This window comes from Passer domesticus, chromosome 14 (genome assembly GCF_036417665.1).
Source record: "Passer domesticus isolate bPasDom1 chromosome 14, bPasDom1.hap1, whole genome shotgun sequence".
Taxonomy (NCBI): Eukaryota; Metazoa; Chordata; class Aves; order Passeriformes; family Passeridae; genus Passer; species Passer domesticus.
Window position 1 is genome coordinate 14,145,330 of NC_087487.1, and position 23,587 is coordinate 14,168,916.

The following is a 23,587-nucleotide window of genomic DNA, read 5'->3' on the forward strand; positions in this document are numbered from 1 at the left end:
TGCCTTCTCCCATATATCACCCAGGATTGCTGCTTCTAGCCAAAGCCTTGAATTTATTTCGTCTTTACTCCAGGTGTGATAGACTGTAATTCTCTGTTCCCTGTGGGGAGCAGAAGCCATTTGCTGAGATATCACTTTATCTTCTGGTGTCATTTCTGTGTCAATAGTCTCAGAGTAGCAGGTGAAGGGAAAAACATTCCAGAGTCTTCCTATTACTGCTACCCAGGACTGACAGCCCAGGGAAGTATCTAGTTTGGATGCCCTCTCTGACAGATGGCACCAGCAAATATGGCCAAGAAAACTTGGTGGATACTTACAGATCAGCCTAGACCAGAGTGAAATCCTCTTGATGTTTGCCTCATGCCTTGAAGATCTTATTTCTCCCAGTAGAAAAGAAATGTTGTAGAAAAAGTAACTCAGATGAAACTGACCTTCCTTTCCTCAAATACATCCAATCTCTGCTTTTTAATGTTTCCAAGACCTTGCCTTTTATTCCCAGGAGCCCCACAGGTTAGTGTGCAAATAGGAATTTCCTTGTGCAAGAAGGAAATTAATCTTTAATCTCTTGCCTTTCAAATTTCTTTAATGTCCCTTTGTCTCCTATTATGAGACTGCAAGTCCATCTCATTTACATTCTGAGGACAAAGAGAGTGATGTTTTTTTCCTTCCCCATTGCAAGAGATGTTTTCCCTGTCCCAAAATATGCTTGGAAATGGAGCCCACCCAGAGGGTAAGGAAGGCAGACACTGCATGGAGGCCCCTTAGAAGCTGCTGCCTTGTTGTGCCTTCCCTTCCAGCTGACACAGATCTTGGGTGTGTGCTAATCTGGCAGCCTCTTGGCCACCAGACCCATCTGCCAGTGAGTGACTCTCAGTCCTGACAAGGAGCCTTGCAGGAGTGCCTTGGGGCTGAGGGGAGCAGTGGAACCAGAGCTCTGTGCTGGGGCACAGGGCAGGACCTCTGCAGCCTGGTGGGGAGGAGCAGCATCAGCAGCAAGTGTGACAACACATTTCAGGCTGCAGCACCTGCAGGGGCTGCCAAATTCAGGAGCACCTGCAAAATCTGTGAGGCCAGGGAAAGCAGGGGCAGGAGGAAAGCCCTTGCTCCCTGATCCCACACATCTGCCCATCTGGAGGAACACTGCTGGGGAGGGTTTGCAATAGGGGGGCACGTGGAGCCCAAATCCTGGTAGCCAGTCCCTGACATGCTCTTCAAGAGCAGCTCTTTGAGTCCTGTTGTGCCTGGCTCTGCAGCACACAGAGCACGGCCAGCTCTGCTGGAGCTCTGGACTGTCAAAATGACTGTGAAAAGGACAGGCAGCCAAACCAGCCCTGAGGAGCTTGGCAGGGTTTGGTCTCAGCGTGTCAGGATGTGGGCTGGAAGCTGGGTAATGACACAGTGACAGATGAAATGCTCAGATGGGGCCAAATGCAGCTGCCCACCTCAGTCCCTCAATTCTGCATTTCTTCTGTACAGCTCCTTGAGCTGGGTCAGAGAGTCTGGGTTTTGGGAGCAGGTTGTGGGATGCCCCTCACTTCAGTATCTGCAGGAAGGAGCACACTTGGACAGTGGGAACAGCTCAAAAACTACCTGCCCCCACTTCTGAAAGCCAGAGTGTCTCTTTTGCATGGGATGCTCAAGCTTCAGGATCTCTCTCAGTTGCCTTCTCATTTTTAGAGAGTCTGATGACTCTTCAAGTCCTTACATGTCTTCTCTGGCTGGGGCTGCAATGAGAGGCACTGAAGGAGAGCTATGAAACATGCTGAAAATATTCTTGATTCTGATCAGAAACAGCACATTGAGGGTCATTCACAGGAAACTCTGTCCTTGTGAGCATAATTACAACTTCACAGTGGTCTTGGCAAGGACAGGCTGAGGTCCAGAAGGGTGAACTTTTGAGTTTTCACCAGTGGCTCCAAGATTCTTTTTGTAGTTATGCCTGTTTTCCCTACACAATCTCTGACAGGTAGAAAAAACAAGTTATTACAGCTATTTTGCAGACAAAGAACTAAACCTAAGGGTAACTAAATGCCTTGCCTTAGAGAAGGCATTAGAGAAAACTGAACAGAGTTATTGATGTTGCCCAAGTCACTAAGCCATCTCTCCTCTAACCAAAACCTGAGTCCTAACAAATGTCTGCACAGGCATATATTTTTCAATATGTTTTTTACTCTTTTCATATTTTATAGAGAAATTCCAGGTAGAACATAAGCAGAAGTTGCCTGAATTCAACTCTCCTGGCATAAATTCCCCCGCTGGCAGTCTGATTTTAACTCCCATCTGTACTGTCGCGCCCCTGCCCACAGGCATGAGTCACACTGAGCAATAAATAACAGCTAAATCCTTCCTCTGCCTCGACAGGTGATGCTGAGGATTTTCTCTCTGCATACACACGGGGTGTAGTGCTACAGCCTGATGATGTATTGTGGTTATTAATTTGGGGAGATGAAGCTTTTTCATCATTAATGTCCAACCTGAATGCAGGAATTTATTTGTGTGTTTGGGAAGCACATGCAGAGTCTTCTCACTGCTATGAAGTGCTGAGCCTAACAGGGGGGTGTTTTGTTTGCTTTTCTTCTTTTTACTTTTTTCTGAGACTGATACTGTTGTGCCTTTTTCTTTCCCTACCTTCCTGGGCTTCACCATCCCCTGCCTTTTCCTGCCTCCTTTCCTTAATTTCATGCTCTGATGTTGCTTTCTCTCATTCTTTGGCTCCTGCAGTATCTTCTTGTTTCAGTTTTTTCCTCCTTTCCTTCTCTATTGCACAGAGGCACAAACATCATTTCAGAAGGCTGTGAGACAGCAAATGTCCCATGGCACAGCTGAAAGCCACATGACTTTGGGTTGTCAGAATATTGGCCAAGCTTCAGGCTCTGTGTAAATGAGCTCCTCTTGCAAAGACCTATCCCTAAAGGCTCCCGCAGGAACAAAAAAGGAATGAAGGAGGCTTAGGAAAAACCACTGCCAGGCAATCCAACTTTCCAAAATGTTAAGGGGCCCATTGCACATGCTCAAATTATCAATTCTCCTCTTCTGCAGGTGCAAAAATACTGCTGGGTGCTGTTTTGAGTCAAAATCCTTCATGAGTATAAAAACATAAATGTGGAGTTGCTTTGTGTGAGGTTGCTAGTAAATCAATACCAACATATTTCAGGCCCTATGGCAATATTTTATTACTTTCTTCAAGACACCGGTTTCAAAAACAGGTTCTTCAAAGATCTGAGAATCTGAGATATTCAAGGCACAGCTCAGACAGGCTTTGCAAATTGCCTCCTTACAGAAGAAGACATCACTCTGTGGGTATGTTTTGTTTGTGCTGCAGTGATACACGTGGGGCACATAGTGAATTTGATAGCTAGATAATGGAATCTGTTGAGTGATCACGGTTGCTACAAGGTTCAGGTCTCCTCAGTAGTGTCTCATATTAAAAAAAAAAAAGGTTAAACTAATCAAAATGCCGTGAACATGAATGGAGCAAAAGGCAATGCTCCAGTATTTTCCCTGCCACTTCACCTTGAAAGGAGCCTCTTTAAATTTGCTTCTGCTTGCACTTGTATTTCTCCACAGGCAAGGTGCATAATGAACAGTACATCTGCAATTTTGAAAGCCCTTGAGGCCACAATACAATTGTTTTGGAGGTCTTATGCAGAAAAGAAAGAGGCTGGGTTTGTTTTGAGAACCACCCTTTTTATCTGATCTCATAATAACTGAGCCCCTTTAGCCTTGATCACTGGGCAGCCCCAAAGGGAAACGCAGGGATCAAGGCCATTAAAGGGCATGATGGAAGCATAAGGCTGGCTGTGTCTGTGACAGGCTACAGGGGATTTCTGGCAACAGGAGAGAATTCTGGCATGGCCACTGCATCTGTACACTTCACTGGGGCTGGTGAGCAGCTGTCTGAGAGAGTGATGCCTGAGCATCCTGGGCTGGGAAAGAGCTGTTCCTGATGGCAGGAGTGCCTTCCAGCCTGTGGAAATGTCTCTGCTAGAGCTCCTTCTCACCACACTCCAATACCACAGAAAACAGGAGATAACAACCCTGCAAAGGCTGCGGTGAGGTGCAGTAAATTATTTTGTCTCCAGGAGTGGGGAGGCTGGTTGGTCCCCCAGCAATGGGAAGGTGATCATGGGCAATAAGTGATGGGTTTTTATCAGAACCTGAAACACCAAAGTCACCTCCCATCTGAGATTGGGGATGATGAGGCCACCCTGGCCTCAGCAGTGTGGGAGCACTGGGCAAAGGGTCCTTTTGTGGCACCACACTCTGAAGATCTGCATGGATCCAAAGGAAAGGGGGAGCAAGGCAGAAAGGAGGAAAGGATAAAGCATGGAGTGCTGGGGGCAAACAGATGTGGCAGACCTCAAGGCAGCTGTGTTAGGTAGGGGCAGGAAAAAGAAGGAAAGGGGTATTTAATAAGGATACTTGCTCAAATAAAATCCCTCCTGAAAGAAAGCAGTACTTAGAAATCACTCAGGGTTTTTCTGCTTTCATGGCTCTGTAGCAAATCTATTCATCACAGCCATGTATTAATGAATTAGTTAATTAAGCAGCTCATTATTTAATAACTCAGGTTGCAAGTGTGATGAAATAAAAATCCCCTTTGTAGCCAGAGGCACATCTTTGCCAATAAGCTAAGCAGTTTATAGTTAATCAGGGATGTTTGCTGTCTGACACAGGCAGAATCTGCTGAATTGCAAGCAGTTTCCTTCCAAGGTTATTGCTTACAGTCCTCTCTGGGAGCTTGTCAGGGCCTCCAAGCCCAGTCAGGTTAAACCTAATAAGCTGTCCAAGGGCAAACACACGTAGAAATGCTCAAATTCATGAAAGGGCACCAGGGCACTGTTGTTCTGAATAAACATCCAGTTTCCTATTGGTTTACACTGCCAGGTGCAATGCTGATAGAGAGGCTGGTTTATTAATAAGCAGTAAACCCTCCAAGATTCTAGCTCATTATGATATTTAAAAAGACAAGGAAATGGAAACATGTGCTGTTTGTTTGGCTCTGACATGGCTCCCCCAGGTGATTTTGGGAAAGCTCCTTTATTTGCATCTACATTGGGACACCTCTGAGTATTATTTGGTGTCCAGGTTGGGGTTTGTGCCTCAGCTCCACATGAAGGAAAATGTCAGTGGGGCAGCAAAGCTCACCTTTGTCTTGGTCATCATGTGGAGGATAGCTGGGTTTGAAGATGGGAATGAATCCTTGCCTTGCTTGTACACAAGGTCCCTGGAATACGGGAGACAGCATACAACATTTCCATTTCCATGCTCAAACACTGTTTTAGTCTCTCTCTGCTTCAAGTCATGATGTGGAAAACAAACCTGAGCATTTTTCCCAGCCTTTGATGGGACTTGGGAGCACTGTAGGCTGCTTAGGTGCTGTGGTAAAGGGAGAGGAGGAGAAGAGGAAATAGATATCTAGAAGAAGTTTAGAGACTGTGAGTAATTGCTCAGCTAAAAAATTGTTAAACTCAGTAAGACGTCCAAATTCTACCTCAGGCATATGCACTTCTAAGTTTTCTTTGGGTAAATTATCATTTCCACAAGACTCTGGCACCAGCCCTCCTGCTGTGATTCTCCTCCATCCTCCCTGGTTTTGTTCTTTTTCCCTTCACCACCTCCCTTCTGACTAAGCTCTCGGCTGCGACTTCTGCCGTGTTTGCTCCTTGAAGCGAGTCTGTTCATTATTTATTAGCTCCCATACTCTTACACCATCTGTCTCAACTCATTATCCATATTCAGCTTGTCAAATTGACCTTTTATGGCCTTTCTCTGGAATCCTAATGTGTAGTCTGTCCCTCCTTATATAGATATGTGCTGCTAAGCCATTGCTTTCCAACTCCTACTGTTGAACACTCCTCTCTGTATCTATCTCATGAACACCCAGCTTGCTAGTCTGTGCCCCTAACTTCAGAAAAATCTGTTTATTCTTCTTGACTGATGCTTGTTCCTTCTTTCATCTGCTGCATGTTTGCTGTGCCAGCTTGCTGTAGCACATACTGTCTTAGATATGACCTTTAAAGCATCTGCACCAGCACAGTATCAGACTTCAGGGTATAATCTCCTTCTAACAGTCTGGGGGACTTTCTGTCCCTTAGTTCATAACACAACATAGTGGATTACAAGCTGAATTCAGCCCACAGCCACTTTGCTATGAGTCACTACCACCACCACCACATAAGGCAATGGCATTTTAGTGTGCAGCGTGCTGGAAACCAGAAATCTCCCCCAGTGGGATGGGTGAGGATGAAAAAATGTAAAGGCATTGGAGCAGTGCAGCCAGATTCTTACTCAGCATAAATCAGGTCAGTTCAATCAAACTACTGAACTATTTGTGTTCATACCCCCTCCATCTCTGCTTCCAAATCCAAGGGCTCCTGTAAATGATTCAGCTTCAAAGACAATAGTTTCTCCTCACAGAACATTGTGTAATGCAGGGCTGTAGGATCAAATAATGCAATAAGTATTTTCTCCTGGTGGAACAAGCATACACAGTGTGCACCTGCTTGGGAATGTGTAAAACCCACCACAGATCAATAGAGATTATCCAGAAACTGTAGGAGAACTTCAATAAACTCTGCAGCAGGGAATTTTGAACTAAAATGCTTTCTCTAAATAATTAATCAGGGCTGCTGGTAACTCACTAAATACTCCAGCTCTGGTTTCTCTGTATTTCTTGATATACCAGGGCTGCATCTGTACCAATCTTTTCCAACATACATTGTGGGAGCAGTGAATAAATGAGTCCTGTCCCAGAGACCCTGGCAGCATCTTTGAGCAAATCAATGTTTTTTACACTGCACAGAGGACTTTCACCCTACCTGTCCCACCTGTGCTGAAGGGGAGCAGTCAGTAGGTGCCATCTGTACTACTGAAAGTCAATCCTTTGAATCAGATGATTTCAAGTCAATGACTTTCAAATATTTTGCTCTTCTGTACAGAATCTGTGGCACAGATAGCTTGCTTAACAAGCTCCATGGAGAGTTTTTGAACCTGTGTTACATATCTATCAAACAATTTCTTAATAATAAAAAAGTTTCAGGAGAAACTAGTTTTCTCCTTAGTTTTCACTTAATACTGCTCTCCTCTGAAGCTACAACAAAAGACACCTCTTTTTCCACAGTTCAAAGCAAATTCTTTTAAATGGTAGGCTCTGCTACAGACTTTGATTTTTAAATCCCTTGCTGCCCAGACCCAGCTAGCCTCCTGTGTTTGCAGACACAGTTGATTGTTGTAGCCATTAGCACATAATTTTACACCTGAAAAATATATATTGGCATGCCCTTCTGTGTAATTTTGTTGTCTTTGATGGCAAAGCAGCTTCTTTTTGCTTCTGGCTACCATGCCACTGAGTAAGAAAACTAAACTCATTTACCCTCCTTGATTATGTCTAAACCCATATACCTTCCTTGATGATCTTGTCCCTCTGGAACAAGAGCAGAAAAGAAACTTCAGAAATGATACTGGATCTGATATTGCTCCAGTTGCAATGGGTTTTCAGCCTGGGTCTGTGATATAGTCCTCCTTCAAGAATGCTTGATGACCATGGTTTCTTTTGGACATTAATTTCAGATAAATTTTACTTCCAATCTTGTGAGACTGGAGAGGAATCAGAATGGAATATTTTTCCTAGTGATACATACAGTGTTCTTTTACCTAGCTAGAATTCAAGTAGAAACTTGAATCCCAAGGTCTAATCTGTATTTTCAAAAACAGAGACCAGGTCATTAGCTAATCACTGGCCAGTGTTCAGATCTGAGAACATCCTCCTGGAAATTCCCCAGGGACACACTGCTCTTCACCACCATTGATTAGGATATTTGATGGAAAGGTAAAGGAAGGAAAATGACTGCTGGAGACTTGCAAGAGATGTGATCTATTTTGATACAATCATTCCCTAAAATAATGTTCAGTCATTGGGTTGGGTTGGGTTGGGTTGGGTTGGGTTGGGTTGGGTTGGGTTGGGTTGGTTTGATTGAGTGAAGTCTTCCACAGCCAACTTCTTCCAAAAGTGTTTCAGAGTCCTGTGCTCTGAGACTTTCCTCTTGCTATTTTGGCAGTGAAAGAGAGATGCAAAAAGTCAAGCAAGAATTAATAAGGCTTAGGACTGATCTCTAACAGAGATGGCACCAGGTGCATTTATAATCCTTGGATATGAAGGCAAGAGCTACTGTTATTACAACACTTTTTTTTCCACAGTTTGTGGATCAGTAATATGTCAGGGCTTCCATCTTTCCCTGGCCATTTCCTCCTTTATTCTGATCATAGTTTGCACCATTAATCCCCATTCTTGCTCCTTGACTTCCAATTTCACTTGGTTTCTACGTTTCTGTAATCAAAACCCCTTGTTTCCTTTTTCTACCTTCCCTCACATATAAATTCTCTCCAGATCCTGCTGCTTTTCCCTCTGCAGGATCCTTGCCAAGAACCCAGCCTTGCCATCTGTCCAGGAGAATGATGATATTGCTCAGCTCTCTTCTGGATGTTGAATTGTGTGGCTGCAGCAGCAATTTTAGTGTTAGCCAAAAAAAACCCCAAAAAATCCCCAACAATAATCAGAACCCTGTAGAAGAAAAACCCTTTTCTGCCTCACAGAGGTCAGGTACTTTTCGTCACATGCATATAAATAGCAGGATTACTTTTCCTATATCATATTTCTCTATATTGTCTTCTTAAAGGTGCACCTGAGATAATTTTACATACATGAGAGCATAATCAGAGTTCCTGTTACAATTTTTGTTGGTAAAAACATGCCATTTTTCCAAACCTGAATAATTTAGGGGGAAAAAAATCAGTTTCAATGAATGCTTCTAATAAAAAATGGATCAAGCAGTTGACAGAATGGCATTTCTTAAATGATTTTTTTTTCAGTTTGAAACATATCTCCATGCACCTCTTTTTATTTTTTTATGCCAATGAAAAGGGCAACTTTCTACAGTATAAGATGAAGAATTTATAATGCACCTGATCTGATCTGAAAGCATTTTTGTTGTGAATTATGGGGTTGCAGTCTAATATTTTAGATTTTAAAAGAAATTTTTATTATTATTTACACTAGTTGGAAGGAGGAAAATTTTCAAAGTTATCCTGAGGTAAAATAGCATTTTTCTTAGTTAAAAAAATTTAATTAGTTTAAAAATTAAAATGTTAGACTGCAAGACTTCATTGAAAATCTGACAAAGACCTGGGAGCACTTTTCCTGACAGGTCTTCCCTCAGCTGTGAAGCTGGGAGCACAGAGACCTCCTTTCCTCAGATTCTGGTGTATTTAAGGTTTAAGGTTTTGGGGACACAAGTTGCCCATATACGAATATATTAATATATTCATATAACCACAGCTGTGAGGGCTGCTCAACCTGCAGCACTTCATCCAGCAGCTCAGTGATCACTCATTGCTGCAGTGCTCAGCCTCTCTGATAATATTGCTGTCACTGCTGGCTGCCTGAAATCCAGGATGCTGCTCCCCTGGGAGCTGTGATTTCTTAGGCACCTCAAAAATCTGTCTCTTCGTGTGTGCAAGCAGATCCATTAATTGCAACCTCACTAGGAATCTGAGATTGGAACTTCTCAGAAGCCTGTCTACATAATCATCTTTCTCCTTTCAGTGAGGAAAATTTCTTCTCAGGAATTTTTTACAGTCAGCTTTGTGACTGCAGAATGTCCTCGTGGTCACTGTAGGATCTGGGCACCTTCCCATTGCTGTCAGCAGAAAGCAGCTCTGGGGGTGAGGATGTTCTGCAGGAGGAGTCGTCCTTCAGGCAGAATATTAAACTGCTCTGCCATCTGTTTTACAGGGATTATTCTGGTGAATGCTAAAAATCCCTTGAAAGCATTTTTATGGTGTCCCTGTCGTGCTCCTTCTCCTTAGTGTTCGAATAACCTCTCCCTCCTGCTGTTGATTTTGAGTGTTCTCCCTTTCTGAGCATGCAGAAGGGCCCTGGGTGGCAGCTCCCAGCCCTGGCTCTCTCTCCCTGCTGGATCCACACCATGGATGTGCATTTTGCATTTGTGTGTGTGCACCCACGGCTTGTGCTCCCACAAAGCAACATCCTCACTCTCTTTGCTTTTCCACAAACTCCATCATGCCCCAAGGTGCAATATTTCATGAGAAAACCCTTCTTATATCTACCCTGTTCACTAATTTGACATTATTTCTGTTCTCTGATAGAGCTCAGGTCTCTGACAAGCCCTGGGCTCTCTTCATTTAGTACCAGGCACAAGAAAATCACCCTTCTCTGCATCCCCTTCAAGCTCTGCTGCCCTCCAGCCCCCATTATCACCTCAGCATGCCAGACTTACCTATATGCCCTCTGGGAGAGGCAAATGCAGGTGTTGATCTGCTTTTTTTAAACATCCCTTTTCCTAGAGTAGACACCATTTCTATTATGAGGATATCCAAGATTTTAGGCTCCTATTTTAAGTTGCAGAGCTCAGATGACAGAATTCCTGGCTAAGTATGCAACATCTGAGCTAACTAAAGAGCTAAAGAGTACAAGAAATCTGCAAGGTGCAAAGTGTATTTTAAAGAAATGAGGAAAGGATCTGAATTCTGATGTATCCCAGGTTTCTGTGTCCAGCACAGTTTAATGGGCTGTTTTGGGCAGACCCAGAATGAGGCTTTCCTGCCTCTGCCTTCCTGCCCCTACAGACTCTGCCTTAAGGAGCCTGACATTTGTTGTGTCTTTAAACCTCACCTGTGTGTCTCAGAAAGGGAACTGGCAGTTTAAAGGGGCCCAAGGTTGCAATTAGAATCATTTAGATTGGAAAAGAACTGTAAGATCATTAAGTCCAACCACTGACCCAGCAGTGCCAAGCCCAGCACTAAACCATGTCCCCAAGTGCCACATCTACATGTCTACTAAATACCTCCAGGGGTGGTGACTCCACCACTGCCCTGGGCAGAGTGTTCCAATGCTTGACCACCCTTTTGATGATGCAATTTTCCTAACATCCTGTCTGAAACTTCCCTGGCACAACCTGAGGCCGTTTCCTGTTGTGCTGTTATCTGGGAGAAGAGACTGACACCCACCCTGCTACAATAGGCTTGGTGAGATGTGTATATTTGTCTCAAGGCTCATGCATCACTGTGAAGGGTAATTATAGCAACCCAAGCCTGCCATCTTTATGACACATCATGATTTCGCATCTAAATGCTAAATGGGGCTGTTAATGAGTGAGTGCAGCTCAGCTTGAGTGAAAGGGTGTTAAAGAATCAGGTCTGGAGTGAATCAGCCTGTGCGTATGTGGCAAAGAAAGAAAACAAGCGGTGTGAAATATAGAAAGTGTAGCATTCCGAAGTTATAGCCTGCTTCTCTGCACTGCCCCTTCTCCTAGGGTGATCCCAGAAAATATCCACCTACAAACTGAATGGGAAAACAGTCACTATTTTTTGCCATGACCTTTTCTTTGAATTATTTGTTCTTCCCCATACAGGTGACTCTCACTGGTCTGTGAGACTCATCAGCTCATGCCATTATTTCTTAGGCTGCCCAAGATGTGATTCCATCTGGTAAATGCCAGACTTTGTGTGTCAGTGAAAGAGCATGGATGCTTCAATAGGTCTTTTCTAAGTTTGTGATCTTTGGTCCTGTTGTTGTGGGAGGCAAAGAGCCCAGCTTTAAGCCTTAGCAGCTTTTAAATAGAGAACAAAAAGATTTCCAGCACTTGGTCTTTAAGAACATACTTTTACCTTTTGAAAAGAGAGATAAGGTCTGTGGAGACTCAGAGTCTGATCAGTTCTGCTATTGATCATTAGTGTTATTGTTACTTCATTTCCTAAAACGAGTTTTCAATTTAGTTCTGTGGCAACCAGAAAGAGACAAACACAGTGAGGTCACTGCTCTTCCTGCTCCAATATTTGAGGTCACTTTGAAGCATGACCTGTCAGCAGATGATTCTTAAAGACTTCCAAAGCACGGCTTGATGTTCTTTTGCACATATTGTTCTTTTGTTTTTTCTCTTTAAATAAAAGGGTCCTTCCCTTACTTTTCAAAAGAAAATATGTCTCTGTGGAACTACATTTTACCGCTTTGGAGAACATGATGTTCAGTCATGACACAAATCTTTGTGTAATCAAGAAAGTTACTTCAGTACTGGGAGGTTCTGAGACTCAAAAGTAATTTTGGACTTTTTTAACCATTAAAGGTAACACTCCAGCACTGAAACAAGAGCTGTAGAGCTCACTTAAGTACTTCTGGTGGCTGTCAGATGTATTAACTTCCCTGCACATTAACAGCTCTGGTGCCTATGCAAATGTTTCTCTTTACCCCTCCCTGCACTGTAGACTCCTGATCATTATAACCTGATCAGAATGCATTTGGCATTTTAATTTTTTTTTTCCTATTCCTTTATTGATCACTCTTTTTGAGCCCTGGAAGAATGCTATGTTGCCTTTTTCACTTGATGCAAAATGTACGGTGTGATTCAGCATAAAGAAAGAGAAGAGGAGACATGTTGAATGTGGTGACAAACAGCAGAGAAAAGGAAGAGGTTCTGGCAGGTTCTGCAGAGGCTGTGTTGTAATTATGGGCCACAAATATACCGGTAGATAAACAGAAGGGCAGAGGAAGCTTTTATGAAGTTCCTTGGAGCAGTTCCATGAACAGCACGGGCAAGGCATGGCCATTAATCCATGCAGAGAAGTCAGGCCCCTGCTTCTTCCTTACCCTGAGCATTTGGGCTGCCAGGAAATCACAGCATTTGCAGCAGGAGTGATGCCCGTCTGAGCATTTTAATATAGAGAGTGCTACTGAATTTCTCCTCTGAAGTAATTTTAGCTGCATATAGCACTGTTATTTACAGTGTGTGCGTTTGCGTGCGCTTCTATAGGTCAACTGACTGTGTAGGTAACAACACCCACACATCCTCAGGCTTGTGCCTGCCCATGTCAATCCATACCTCATTTACACTTTATTTAGGCAAGTAGCTCAAAGCTTAAAGCAAAGTCCACGTTCTGTGCATGCCTACGCTGTGCTGGCTGCTCTGGCGTGACTCCACTCCCTTTCCCATGTGCTTCTCCTTCCAAGCTCTGTGTCTACAGCTGTGTGAGGCAGGGGAATGCTGCAGAGCCAGCTGGCTGGAAACTGCCTGCAAAATAATGGAAATCAGGTGTCCAGAAGGAGTATGTGTCTTGACTTTTCTTGGTTTTCCCTGCAGACAGCAGTGACTCTGTATTAGCTTTGTTTTTTTGCTCTCTGTAAAAATCATCCCCTGTTGATGTTTGGATATGGGGAGAACAGAGCTTGGTGTGACTTTTGGTGACTTGGCAGACTCTGTATGCCAGTTGTGCATCTGGGATACAGATGGAGAGACACTAGGGAAAAGAAGAAGCCAATAAACAAAATTAATGTGGGGATCTGGATGAAAAAGAAAACCAAGATCATATTTTGTCTTATTATGATGCTAGCCAGTTGTAGGGACCAGGAATGAGTGTACCCTGAGGAGATGGATGGAAACATATTTAGCAACCTTAGAGCTCTTTTCCAGTAACCCAGCCCAATGCTGTTCTGCTTTCCATGGAAAGCAGGACCACATATGGGAGGCAAGACTTCCAGGAATGACAGAAATTGGGACCACATGGTACTTCACATTCTACTTTGGGTTCCCACTGAACTTGGTACATTTTAATGCTCTGTTTTTTTCTGAGGCTTTGGGTTTTGATGATGCAAAAACATTCCTCTGTTGCCATATTTTTTCAAAGGAAAAGCACATATTCAAAATGTTGGACATTAAACTCAGTGCATGTGTGCTTGCAAGCTTACTGCTGTCTCATTGCTATTGTTTCCTCTTTCTCAGGACATGACCTTCAGCACCACAATGAATCAGGAAAAACCTGTCAAATCCTCCTAGCTCCCCAGCTGTGCAATTTGCTGTTCCCTCGCTGTTCCCCAGACAGCAGCTTTTCTCACCCAAGGCACAGGAGCCAGCAAGTCACAAATGACAGCTGAAAACTGAAGCATTACCAAAAGCTGCGTGAGACTCTGTCAAAGAGAACCTTTATATATAATTCTCCTTCCAAGCCTGGGAAGTTGAGCATCCCATCACTTCCAAAGAGCGGAGGGAAGATATGTTCAAGTAACCAACACCCGAAACTGCACCAATCCATACCCGTTTTAGAATATCTACACAGTGACCTGCAGCACTTAGAACTCTCCGTTCAGGATGGATGATGGATATAGAAACACAAACCAGGTCTCAGATGACTACAGGTACCAGGATGGCAACTACAACGCGCCCAATGATGGCTACTACCGGGGCGGGGATGAGCCCGCGCAGGAAGAGGATGCCCAGAGCGATGTCACAGAGGGCCACGATGAGGATGATGAGGTCTATGAGGGGGAGTACCAAGGCATCCCACACCCAGACGACATTAAAGAGAAGCAGAAGAAGCGAGCCCCTGCTGTGGATGATGAGTACAGAGACCGTGCTGACCTCATGGCCGAGAGGATGGAGGATGAGGAGCAACTCGCCCACCAGTACGAGAACATCATTGAGGAGTGTGGCCACGGACGCTTCCAGTGGACTCTCTTCTTTGTTTTAGGGTTGGCACTGATGGCAGATGGGGTGGAGGTGTTTGTGGTTGGATTTGTTCTCCCCAGTGCTGAGAAGGATATGTGCTTGTCCAGTTCCAACAAAGGGATGCTGGGTAAGTGCCAGTGGCAAACAGCTCTTCTAATGCAACAAGAAGCAGCTGGAACACCATTTTCTGGTGACCAGCTGATTTCAGGATCTTCTGATGACTTGCTTCTTGTGTTGTATGTCATGCATAGTCATGCCTGGGTGGATCTGACTCAGGAGGGGTTCACAAGCTGATGAGCAGCAGAATTGTACCAGAATGTGCTGTGGCTCCAGTGCCAGTCTGGTCAGTGTGGGCTGGATCTGGGCAAGACAGCTCACAGTCTGCAGGTCCACAGGGCAAAACTTCAAGGGTGTTCAAGGATAAATAAGTAAAAAGTTAAAGGTGAATCTAGTGAATCAAAATTCAAAGCTGTTAGAAACTACAGGTTTCCCTTTTCTTCAGCCCAAAGTCCCAACAGGCAAATCAACTGTGCAGCCAGTTCCTTCTGTCTGCTGACTTCTCAGTTTGCTCATATGTCCTGGATCAGATTTAGTCAATGGAGGCTTCTTTTTAGGTCTGTGGAATGCAATTAAAGTGCAGCATGAAGATTAAAGCTGAGGCTACTGGCAACATCCCTTTTGCATCACTGTCAACATCTCCCTGAGGTCAAAATACAAGGCTTAGTTATTTATTGGGACCAAGACGGGGTGGAAAGGTTTGGATGAACAATTTTTTCCCTTGAACAATAGGCAAGCCAAATTCCATCAGCCAAAACAGCAAAGCCTCCCAGATCTCCAAGAATCAGGACAGGATCCAGCAGGGTCGGTAGTGAGAGCCAGCCACGCAATAGGACAGAGCATCTGGAAGGGAAATAAAATAGCTTTTGGAATAACTGGTTGAGGAGGGAGAGAGTGTGTCTTGAAGGACATGTACTGGGATTGCAGGGAATCATCAGGGACTCTAGGTCATACAAGCTGGCCCAGAAGTCCCGCCTGATGCAAGGAAAATGCAGATTTGGGACTAGACCCCAGCCACTGACTTAATTCTGTTGACATTATTTTCATGTGACAAAGGCAATAGATAATTATCCCTATACAAATCTCTCCTCTTGGTGTACTGAGGTCATATTCACTTTTTTGTTTCTCCCTTTTTTCTTTGAACTTGAGGATTGGGATGCTTCTTTCTATAGTTAGCCAGGTCTGTACTGACTTTTGTGCCTTAAAGAATTTAGCAACTTTTTTTGCTTCACAAACCCATTAAAATTTCTAGCTCGAAATATCTCCGGTCAGATATCTAAAAGCAAACCTCTCACAATTAGATCCTGATTTCAAAGGGACTTTGGAGTTCACCAGCTCCCCGTGGGACACAAAGCTTGGTGTCTTTTTAGTGATGAGACCTTTTTTGAAAAGCAGGTCATTTATTTTGGTGACTCTCTGAAAGCTGAGATTTTCTGAAACTCTGACCCCATAAATATCTACCTCTGTATAGCTCAAGCTCTGGCAGGCTTCTGAATGAGAAAACTTCAAATGTCACAAGAAAATCTATCTTTGAAGTATTTCTGGCCCAACCACAGGTAAAAATGAACACGAAATCTCCCCAGAGAGAGCGTTCTGCTTTTTCGAGCTCAGTATTTGCAAGGCTGAAAGTTCAGGGTGTTCTGATAAGCTCTGAATAAGCAAGGAGACATTTGGGTCTGTATCCAATCCCAGCTCCAGCCTCCTGCGCACTTTCAGAGCTAATCTGGGAGTGCTAATGAGGGGAAGAGAACTCTCCTTGCTGCCTTTCCTGCCCACTTTCAAACACAGCTTGTGAGAACCTGATTTTGCAGAACAATTTCTCCTGTCCTTAGCTTATTTGTTTGGAGGATCTGCTGTCAATCTGCTTGTATCCAAACTATTTCATGACTTCATTATGGAGGAAAAAAAAGAATTTTTCTTAAAACAATAAAAGCTGGTTCATCTTAGTTTGGGACAGGGAGGAGGGTGGGTGGCTATGGCAGCATGCAGTTGTTATTGACTGGTGGTGTACATGGGGCAGGTCTCTGATTCAATCCATCTGACTTGTTAAACACCCTTTCTTGCCTGCTGGACATTTCTCTGCTGCTGGGTCTGAGGTTGTGACTTTGTGGAAATGAATTAAGCAAGGCTTGGAAAGGCTCACATTGCCCAGCCGTGCTGTGATGTGAGTAATGAGTGCCCAAGGCATCAAGAAAAGGGTGTGTGATGAGCCTTGGGTTGGTAGGGGGCTGCTGGAGGGCACAGGAAGGGAACAGTTCAGCTTTCTGGGTCTGGAGAGGGGAAGGAGACCTTTCTGCCAAATGAAGGGTGGCAGCAGCAGGGAAGAGGGGGTTGGAGGTTTGACAGAGAGCAGGGCAGTGCAGGGAGATGAGGTGTGGGTGCAGCTCTGCCTCCAGCACAGCCTCATGTCCCAAATACTACCCCTGCAAGGAGGTTTCATGTCTTTTCTCAGCAGCTGGGGCAGCAGATATCAGCTTCTCAAGGGGAAGGCTGAGGAAGTGCTATTGATGGAGACAAGAACAAAATCATCAAAATCTTTCTTAGGATAGCTGCAGCTCCCATCCACCTGCAGCTAGAAAAAAAAATGTATCTCCCACAAAGCTCAGAGTGTCCAAGACAGGCTCATGTCCCTCTGTGAATCCATTCCCTTGGTGGTCTACGGCAGTGCACATTGATCAAGGTTCAATTACACTTGGAGATTAATTTGGTGGCAATCAAAGAGTCTTCAACTCAATTTTAATGTGCAGTGACAGCCTTGCACAAGCGTGTCTGCACAGGGTGAACAGAGGGGTGATTAGGGCAGGCACAGCTTTCCCTCCAGTTATCCCACGGTTTTAGGGAAGCAGGGATATTATCCACACATAAGCTACTGCCCCTTGCCTTATCCCTGTGTACCAATAAACATCCACAGATAAGCTCGTGTTTATTCCCAAGGAATCGATTATCTCCCCAGTTTTTGCGAAGGAAACATAACCAGGTTTTCCCAGGAGCAGTTAAGGTCACTTCCAGGCAGCTGCTAACATTTAAACATACAAGGGCTCAGCCATAACAAGAGAGGCCAGGAGGGAAAAATAAGGAAATAAGTCAGGTTAAAAATCAAACTCCAGCAGAAATAGGAAGGGACAAATAAGAGCGATAAAGCAGATGCCTCCTAAAGACCAATTTAGTGAAGTTCAGCTTCTGTTAAAAGGACATTTTGCGTTAAACACTCTGCACATTGCATATTTTTTTTCTCCCTTGGAAAGCAGTCATGGGAAAATATCAAGCAAACTATGGCCAAATTATGCAAAAATTGCAAATAAACAGATGCCCACGGTGTTTCATGAAATGTGTGAAATGGATATGACACGTCTTAGAAAACGTTTACATTTCATTCTGAAAATAAACATCTCACCATCAGATGCAAATTAACAGCTATTTTAGCCCTAAATATCCCGAGTGGGACAAATACGTATTTGGAATTTTTCAGTTATGAGAAGTGCTATTTTAAGGATGATTTCAGGGGTATTACAAAAATAAAACCCAACAAAAATAAAAGAAACAACAATATACGTATTTTAGCAGTTTGATTTAATCAATTTATAAGTTGCTAAGAATAAGTTTGGTAACGTGTAACAACTTTATTTTTACATATTTATTTGAGAGATCAGCTTTGCTGAGCTTTCATCAGCAGTAGTCAAAATAATAATTCAATTCTTAAATTTACTGAGAGTATTCCTTCTCAGTATGATTCAGCCTATTGGAAACATTATTTTTAATATGCTAAGGATAATCAAAAGAGTAATAAAATTTGTATTTTTATATTTGCTGAAAGGCACACAATATCATTATTTGGAGAAATATCCTATAAATATATATCTTTACATGCTATAAATCACTTCTTAGGGGACTAAATATTATGTTTGCAATCACAGAGCAGTAAGTACACAAGTATAAAAGATAATGACATAGTAATGTTTTAAACTTCTTCACATGCTGCATATAAAAAACTCAAAGCATAGCTAAAGCATCATCCCTCCCAGATCCCAGAGCTGCAGCTGTGTTATCATCATTTCACAGTTCACTAAACTGAGACAAGGAAATTTTTAAGGGCTTTGCCCATAACTGTAAAACAGCTACACCAAGGCTGAGAATAAAATTGCTTTTTCAGGCTCCCTTCTCCTTTTTATGATTTATTAATAATTTTTTTAAGGCGAATATAATATTACAGACTCTTAACCTCACAATGCCGGATTAAAAAAAGCCAGTAAAATAGATCCTATAAGTAATTATGCTTTTATGTAGCAACTCAAGCTTGGCTGTGTGAGTCAGGTTAAATAGAATGTGTACAGCATGCCTGCTTTTAGTTGTGTGAAGAGGATGTTTTATTATCAGCCGAGATAAAATCTGGTCCCAGCTTCTCATTGACCTGAATTCACCTGATATGAGAGTAAATCCTAATCCCCTCTGCACAGCTCAATGGCTTTTCTCCACTTCAGTTTTTTTTCTCTGTCTGAGCACAGACAAGCCCAGCCATGGCTCCCTTGCTCTGCCATGGGTATTTGCTGCCTCTTTTGCCCCTCATGGCCATGGAGCCCCAGCTCAGCAGCCACCACACCCTGATGAGACCTGCCCATGTCAGGCACGGATTCCTGGCTGCAAATTTGCTCTCGGTTAGAAATGCTTAGCTCAAGGAGTATTATCACCATGAGCAGTAGGGAAAAAATAAAGGTGTTTTTGTGATTTGAGAACACCCCCCTTTTTGTGTAGGTATGATTTGGGGATGGGTGGCTGTGTCCCCATCTGTAAACACTGTGAGAATTTCATCTGATGTGTTCCAGCGTGAGAACGGGTTTTTTGGACAGAAAAGGATTTGTTTGGCTCCTCTGTTGAAATCTTTGCTTTAGCAGAAGGGTTGGGTGGAGAGAACCAGATGGTCCCACGAATCCTGTGGTGCTGGACACGTCCCATGGGGGGATGTGGAGCCAGCTGGGTGTAAACACCACCCACGCCCTGCTGGCAGCACCGAGCGCGGCTGTGCCACGGCCCCACGGGCTCACCCACCCACCCCGGCTCCAGCTGCACTGCCCCCTCCATCCCAGCAGCCAGATATGCCCAATTTCCACACACAGATCTCCCAAAATGGAGTGCTGCCTTTCCCATGGCAGATTCCCTTCTCTGGCTGCAGAAGGAGTCTCACTGTTTGTGTTAACCAACAAGGAGAGTGCAACAGGATCAGCTTTTCCTTTGACTTCCATTCAAAGGTCAAGTTGATTCATGGGGAAAACATTAATAAACCTACAAGGAAGAGCACATTGAAAATTGCAGGAAGAATAGAAAAAAAGAGCACCAGCCTTCAGCTCATCCTCTGTCAAGGCCTTCCCATCACTATGGCACAAGAGAGTCAGCACTATCATGGCTTTATTTCTCTCTTTTAATTACTTACAATTGGATCTTCTGCCTTGCCACATCCATCTCCCAGATTGTCCAGACCTGACTCACAAAGTTTTCTTTGTGTCCATAAGGTGTATCCCTAACAGATTCTACACCAGTAACAGTATTTTAATTTTGTTTTTATTACAATTTGGACTACAAGATATAAAAAGTCCTAATAATTTTCTGTTGTCCAAATGCTTTCCCTCTTCAAGAGCCTCTTTTATTTTTACTGTAGGGCTGTACTGGTGTTGGCCTGGGATTGGAAGTAAGGTAGGAGCTTTCCATTCCTGTGGTTACTGGCTCCACACAAGCCAGAGACATCCCTGGACCCAGGCAGCTTCCTTACCTCCCTGACAGCCCCAAGGACTCTGGGACTAATTCTTCTCAGCGAGCTATTCGGCTCAAATAGCTCAAATTTTCTATTTATTCCACAAGTCTTTGTCCTGTCTTTAAAAGGATTATTTCTAGATGTGCCTCTTTTTTAAGGACTTTAATCCCATTAACTAACAATAATAAAAATTCATGCTTGTGATGCAGATTTAGGTAAATCTTGAATTTTTTGTTTGGTTTTGTTTTTTTTTTTCTGAAATCCTTAGAAGTCTACTTTTCACTATATTGAAGCAATAAAAATGCAGTTTAGCACACCCAGAGCCATATAAGGAATATAATAAGGAATATACTGTATCTGCAGTATATTCCTTTCCTTATTCCTAGAACTTCAGCTATTAACTTCAAATTCCTGTCTAATACAGAGCACACAATTTCAGTAAAGGCTAATAAATTTCTTAGTGTGAAAATGCTAAATATGTAACCCCTTTTCTAGTGGGAATAAGCCCAGTCAGTGGTCACATATTTTCCTTATAACTTCAGCAATGGATGAGTCATAACCCAAAATTTATTCATAGAATTTCAGCTCTTTGGTTTTCCACCAATTTTATGGGAAGCTGTTGCAGACTTTCCCACAGGCATTCATTATACACCAGGACTTGTGGAATAGCCTGCAAATAATGGCTTATTCAGAGTTGCCCTTAACATTTCATCTGAGCACCTTATGTGTCAATTGGGAAGCTGATACCTCCTAGCACAGTCTAAGTCTGTGTGGTTTGAAGCCAAGTTAGAAGTCAGGATTCTGGTGCAGACCCCTGTAATGTTGTACTGTAGAATATTTGATGGACAGAACTAGCCCAGCAAAAGTAATGCCATTTTGTGATCACTTTTCTTGGTCCAACTCTCCTTAAAATTTTAGTTTCCTTGACATGAGCTGGATCTTTTTCAGAGGTGGCAACCATCACTGTGTTCTCTGGAAGATTGTCTCCCTGCAAAGAGTCTGTTTGAGTGACTATTCTGCTCCTCCCTGGGTCCCTGCCACCTTGTTGTCAATCCAGGGCACAGCAATCTGCAAAAGCAGACGTTGTTCTGCACCCTGGGTCCTGAGATCCATCAGCTGACAGAGTGTTCTATAGCAGCTACCTCAAAATTTTAATTACATTGGCCAGAACATGCAGTCTTCACCAAAAAAAGACCTCCCCATGATAAAGAAGTGTTCTGTTGATTTTGTTTCATCCCTGAAGCACTTATTTCCATAACCAGCATCCTTCCCTTAAAACCTGGCTAAGTAGACAGTCTCTGGTTGTCCCTTTCCTTTCCTACAGATTTTTATTTTAAATTGCTGGGGGACCATGCATCAATTGATTTATCATATGCAATAACTAATTAAAGCAACACCCTGTAGATGAGTTTGTGACATTAACAGCTCTCCTGTGGTTTGTCTGCTCACTGTGTGATGGATGCTGTGTTGCAAACATCCAATCTTCCCTCCCATCCCAAGTTTGGGCTCCTTAGTCAGAATCTGCAGGGGTTTGCTTACAAAAGCAGCTCCACTTGATGTCAAGTTTCAAGCACTTCCACATCCCATACCAAGCTCACCCTTCTGGCCAGACAACAGGCTGCCCCTCACCAGTGACTGCAGTAAAACACCAGCTAGAAGGCAGTAACAATCTCCACCTCCTCCTGACCTGGGACATTTTCCATTACTAAGAGGATTTGGATGAACATCTGCCATCCAGGGATTTTCTCAGTGGGGAAAAAAAAAAAGGGAAAAAAAAAAAGAAAAAAAAAAAAGTTTGGCAGATAATTTTTTCTTCCTCACCAGGGTCTGGCAGAGCTGGCAGGGCTCACTGTCAGGTGGATGACTGTGATGTGCCAGTGAGTAGATACACGGCTTATCATGACTTCCTTCTGCTGGTTGCCATCAGAGCTGGTCCATTAAATGTGGCTCAGGAGCCAGGGTAAAAGCATTAAGCCATCCAGCACTGCATTAAGATCCTTCCTTCAGGAAGTTTTTGGACTGAAACTGTTTTTGCTGGCTCACCCTTGTAATTTGCACTTCAGTGAACAAGCTGGAGGTCAAAGTTAATAGAAACAGAGATCTCATACTCTGAGATGTGTTTGTATGTTCTCCTGAGATCAGTACATGAAGCCTTTACACACCTTCAGATCTCCTCAGCAGGACAGGTTGGATCAGGAGGGTAGGGCAGGGAGTGTAAGGATTGGTTTCACAGAGCCACATGCTCATGGTGGAGGTATAATTGGCCAAATCCAGCTCCACAGTTCTGATACAAAGGCTTTTAATAGACAAGAACAGATTTTTTTTTGCCTTTGACACACAAATCCTACCCTTCAGACATTATGTGGATTGAAAAGAATCACTCACAGATAGGTGACCCCACTGTGGAATAGAGAGATTTAAGAAATCCAAACTTTTCCACATCTGATCAATGTGATGCAAGTATCCTTCAAATGCTGCAATGGGTCTCTGCTGCATAGCTTTTAATTTAGTAATGCATTTTAAATCAAGTGCAGGCATTTGCAATCAAAAGGAAGACAGGATCAGCTGCCAGATAACTCTGCATTAGCCCTCAGTTGGATGGCACAGAGCTGCCTTCAGCCACCAGACTGATTGGTTTGCTTAAACATTAATAAATTATATAAACATTCATTGCCACCTTGTTTTCCAAGTGTATTTGACAGAACAGAACCTGGGGAAGGCATTGACTCTCAAGAGAAGCCAAGCTTGGTTCAAGGTGAGGAATGAACCTCCAAAGAGTCAGCCATGCCTGAAAAATGTTTCTTTTAGCTGTATTTCTTCAATCTGTGAATAGGAATGTTTCCTGTTAAGGCAGTGTATTTACTTGCTCAGCATCTGATGCCTTCACCTGGGGCCAGGGATGCAGGGAGCACTGCTGCTTTCCTTCAACCCCTGCTCAGCTGGGTCTTGAACTTGACATGTCCACAGTCTCCAAACATCTCAAGCATCCTCCCTTTCCTTCAAGACCTCCCTGCACTGCCTGCAGAAAGTTCTGCTTTCCAGCAAGCAGATGTTCTCCATCCTGAAATAGCTCCGCTCATCTGGATCACATCCAGTGGTGGTCAGGCCCCATCAGGATCTCCACAGCAGGACTGTGCAGCCTATAGACACAGGCTACAATCCTGTCAATGGGGTTTGATATGATGCTGGAGTATTCTTGGGAGCTGCCTCTTGTACCTCTGTGCTCCCCAGGAAAAGCTGTAGTTGCAACCAATTTCTTCTGAACTATATC

General features: G+C 43.5%; 1 protein-coding gene across 3 annotated transcripts in view; it reads left to right on the plus strand.

Moving 5' to 3' along the window:
- The window catches only part of SV2B (synaptic vesicle glycoprotein 2B), a 60,671-nt gene that overhangs the window by 19,235 nt on the left and 17,849 nt on the right, over positions 1-23,587 (plus strand). For all 3 annotated transcript variants that reach the window (XM_064388651.1, XM_064388649.1, XM_064388650.1), the window contains exon 2: positions 13,794-14,643. In XM_064388651.1, coding sequence (XP_064244721.1) covers positions 14,160-14,643 — 484 coding nt within the window. In that variant the 5' untranslated portion in view covers positions 13,794-14,159. The remainder of the gene's footprint in view (positions 1-13,793; positions 14,644-23,587) is intronic.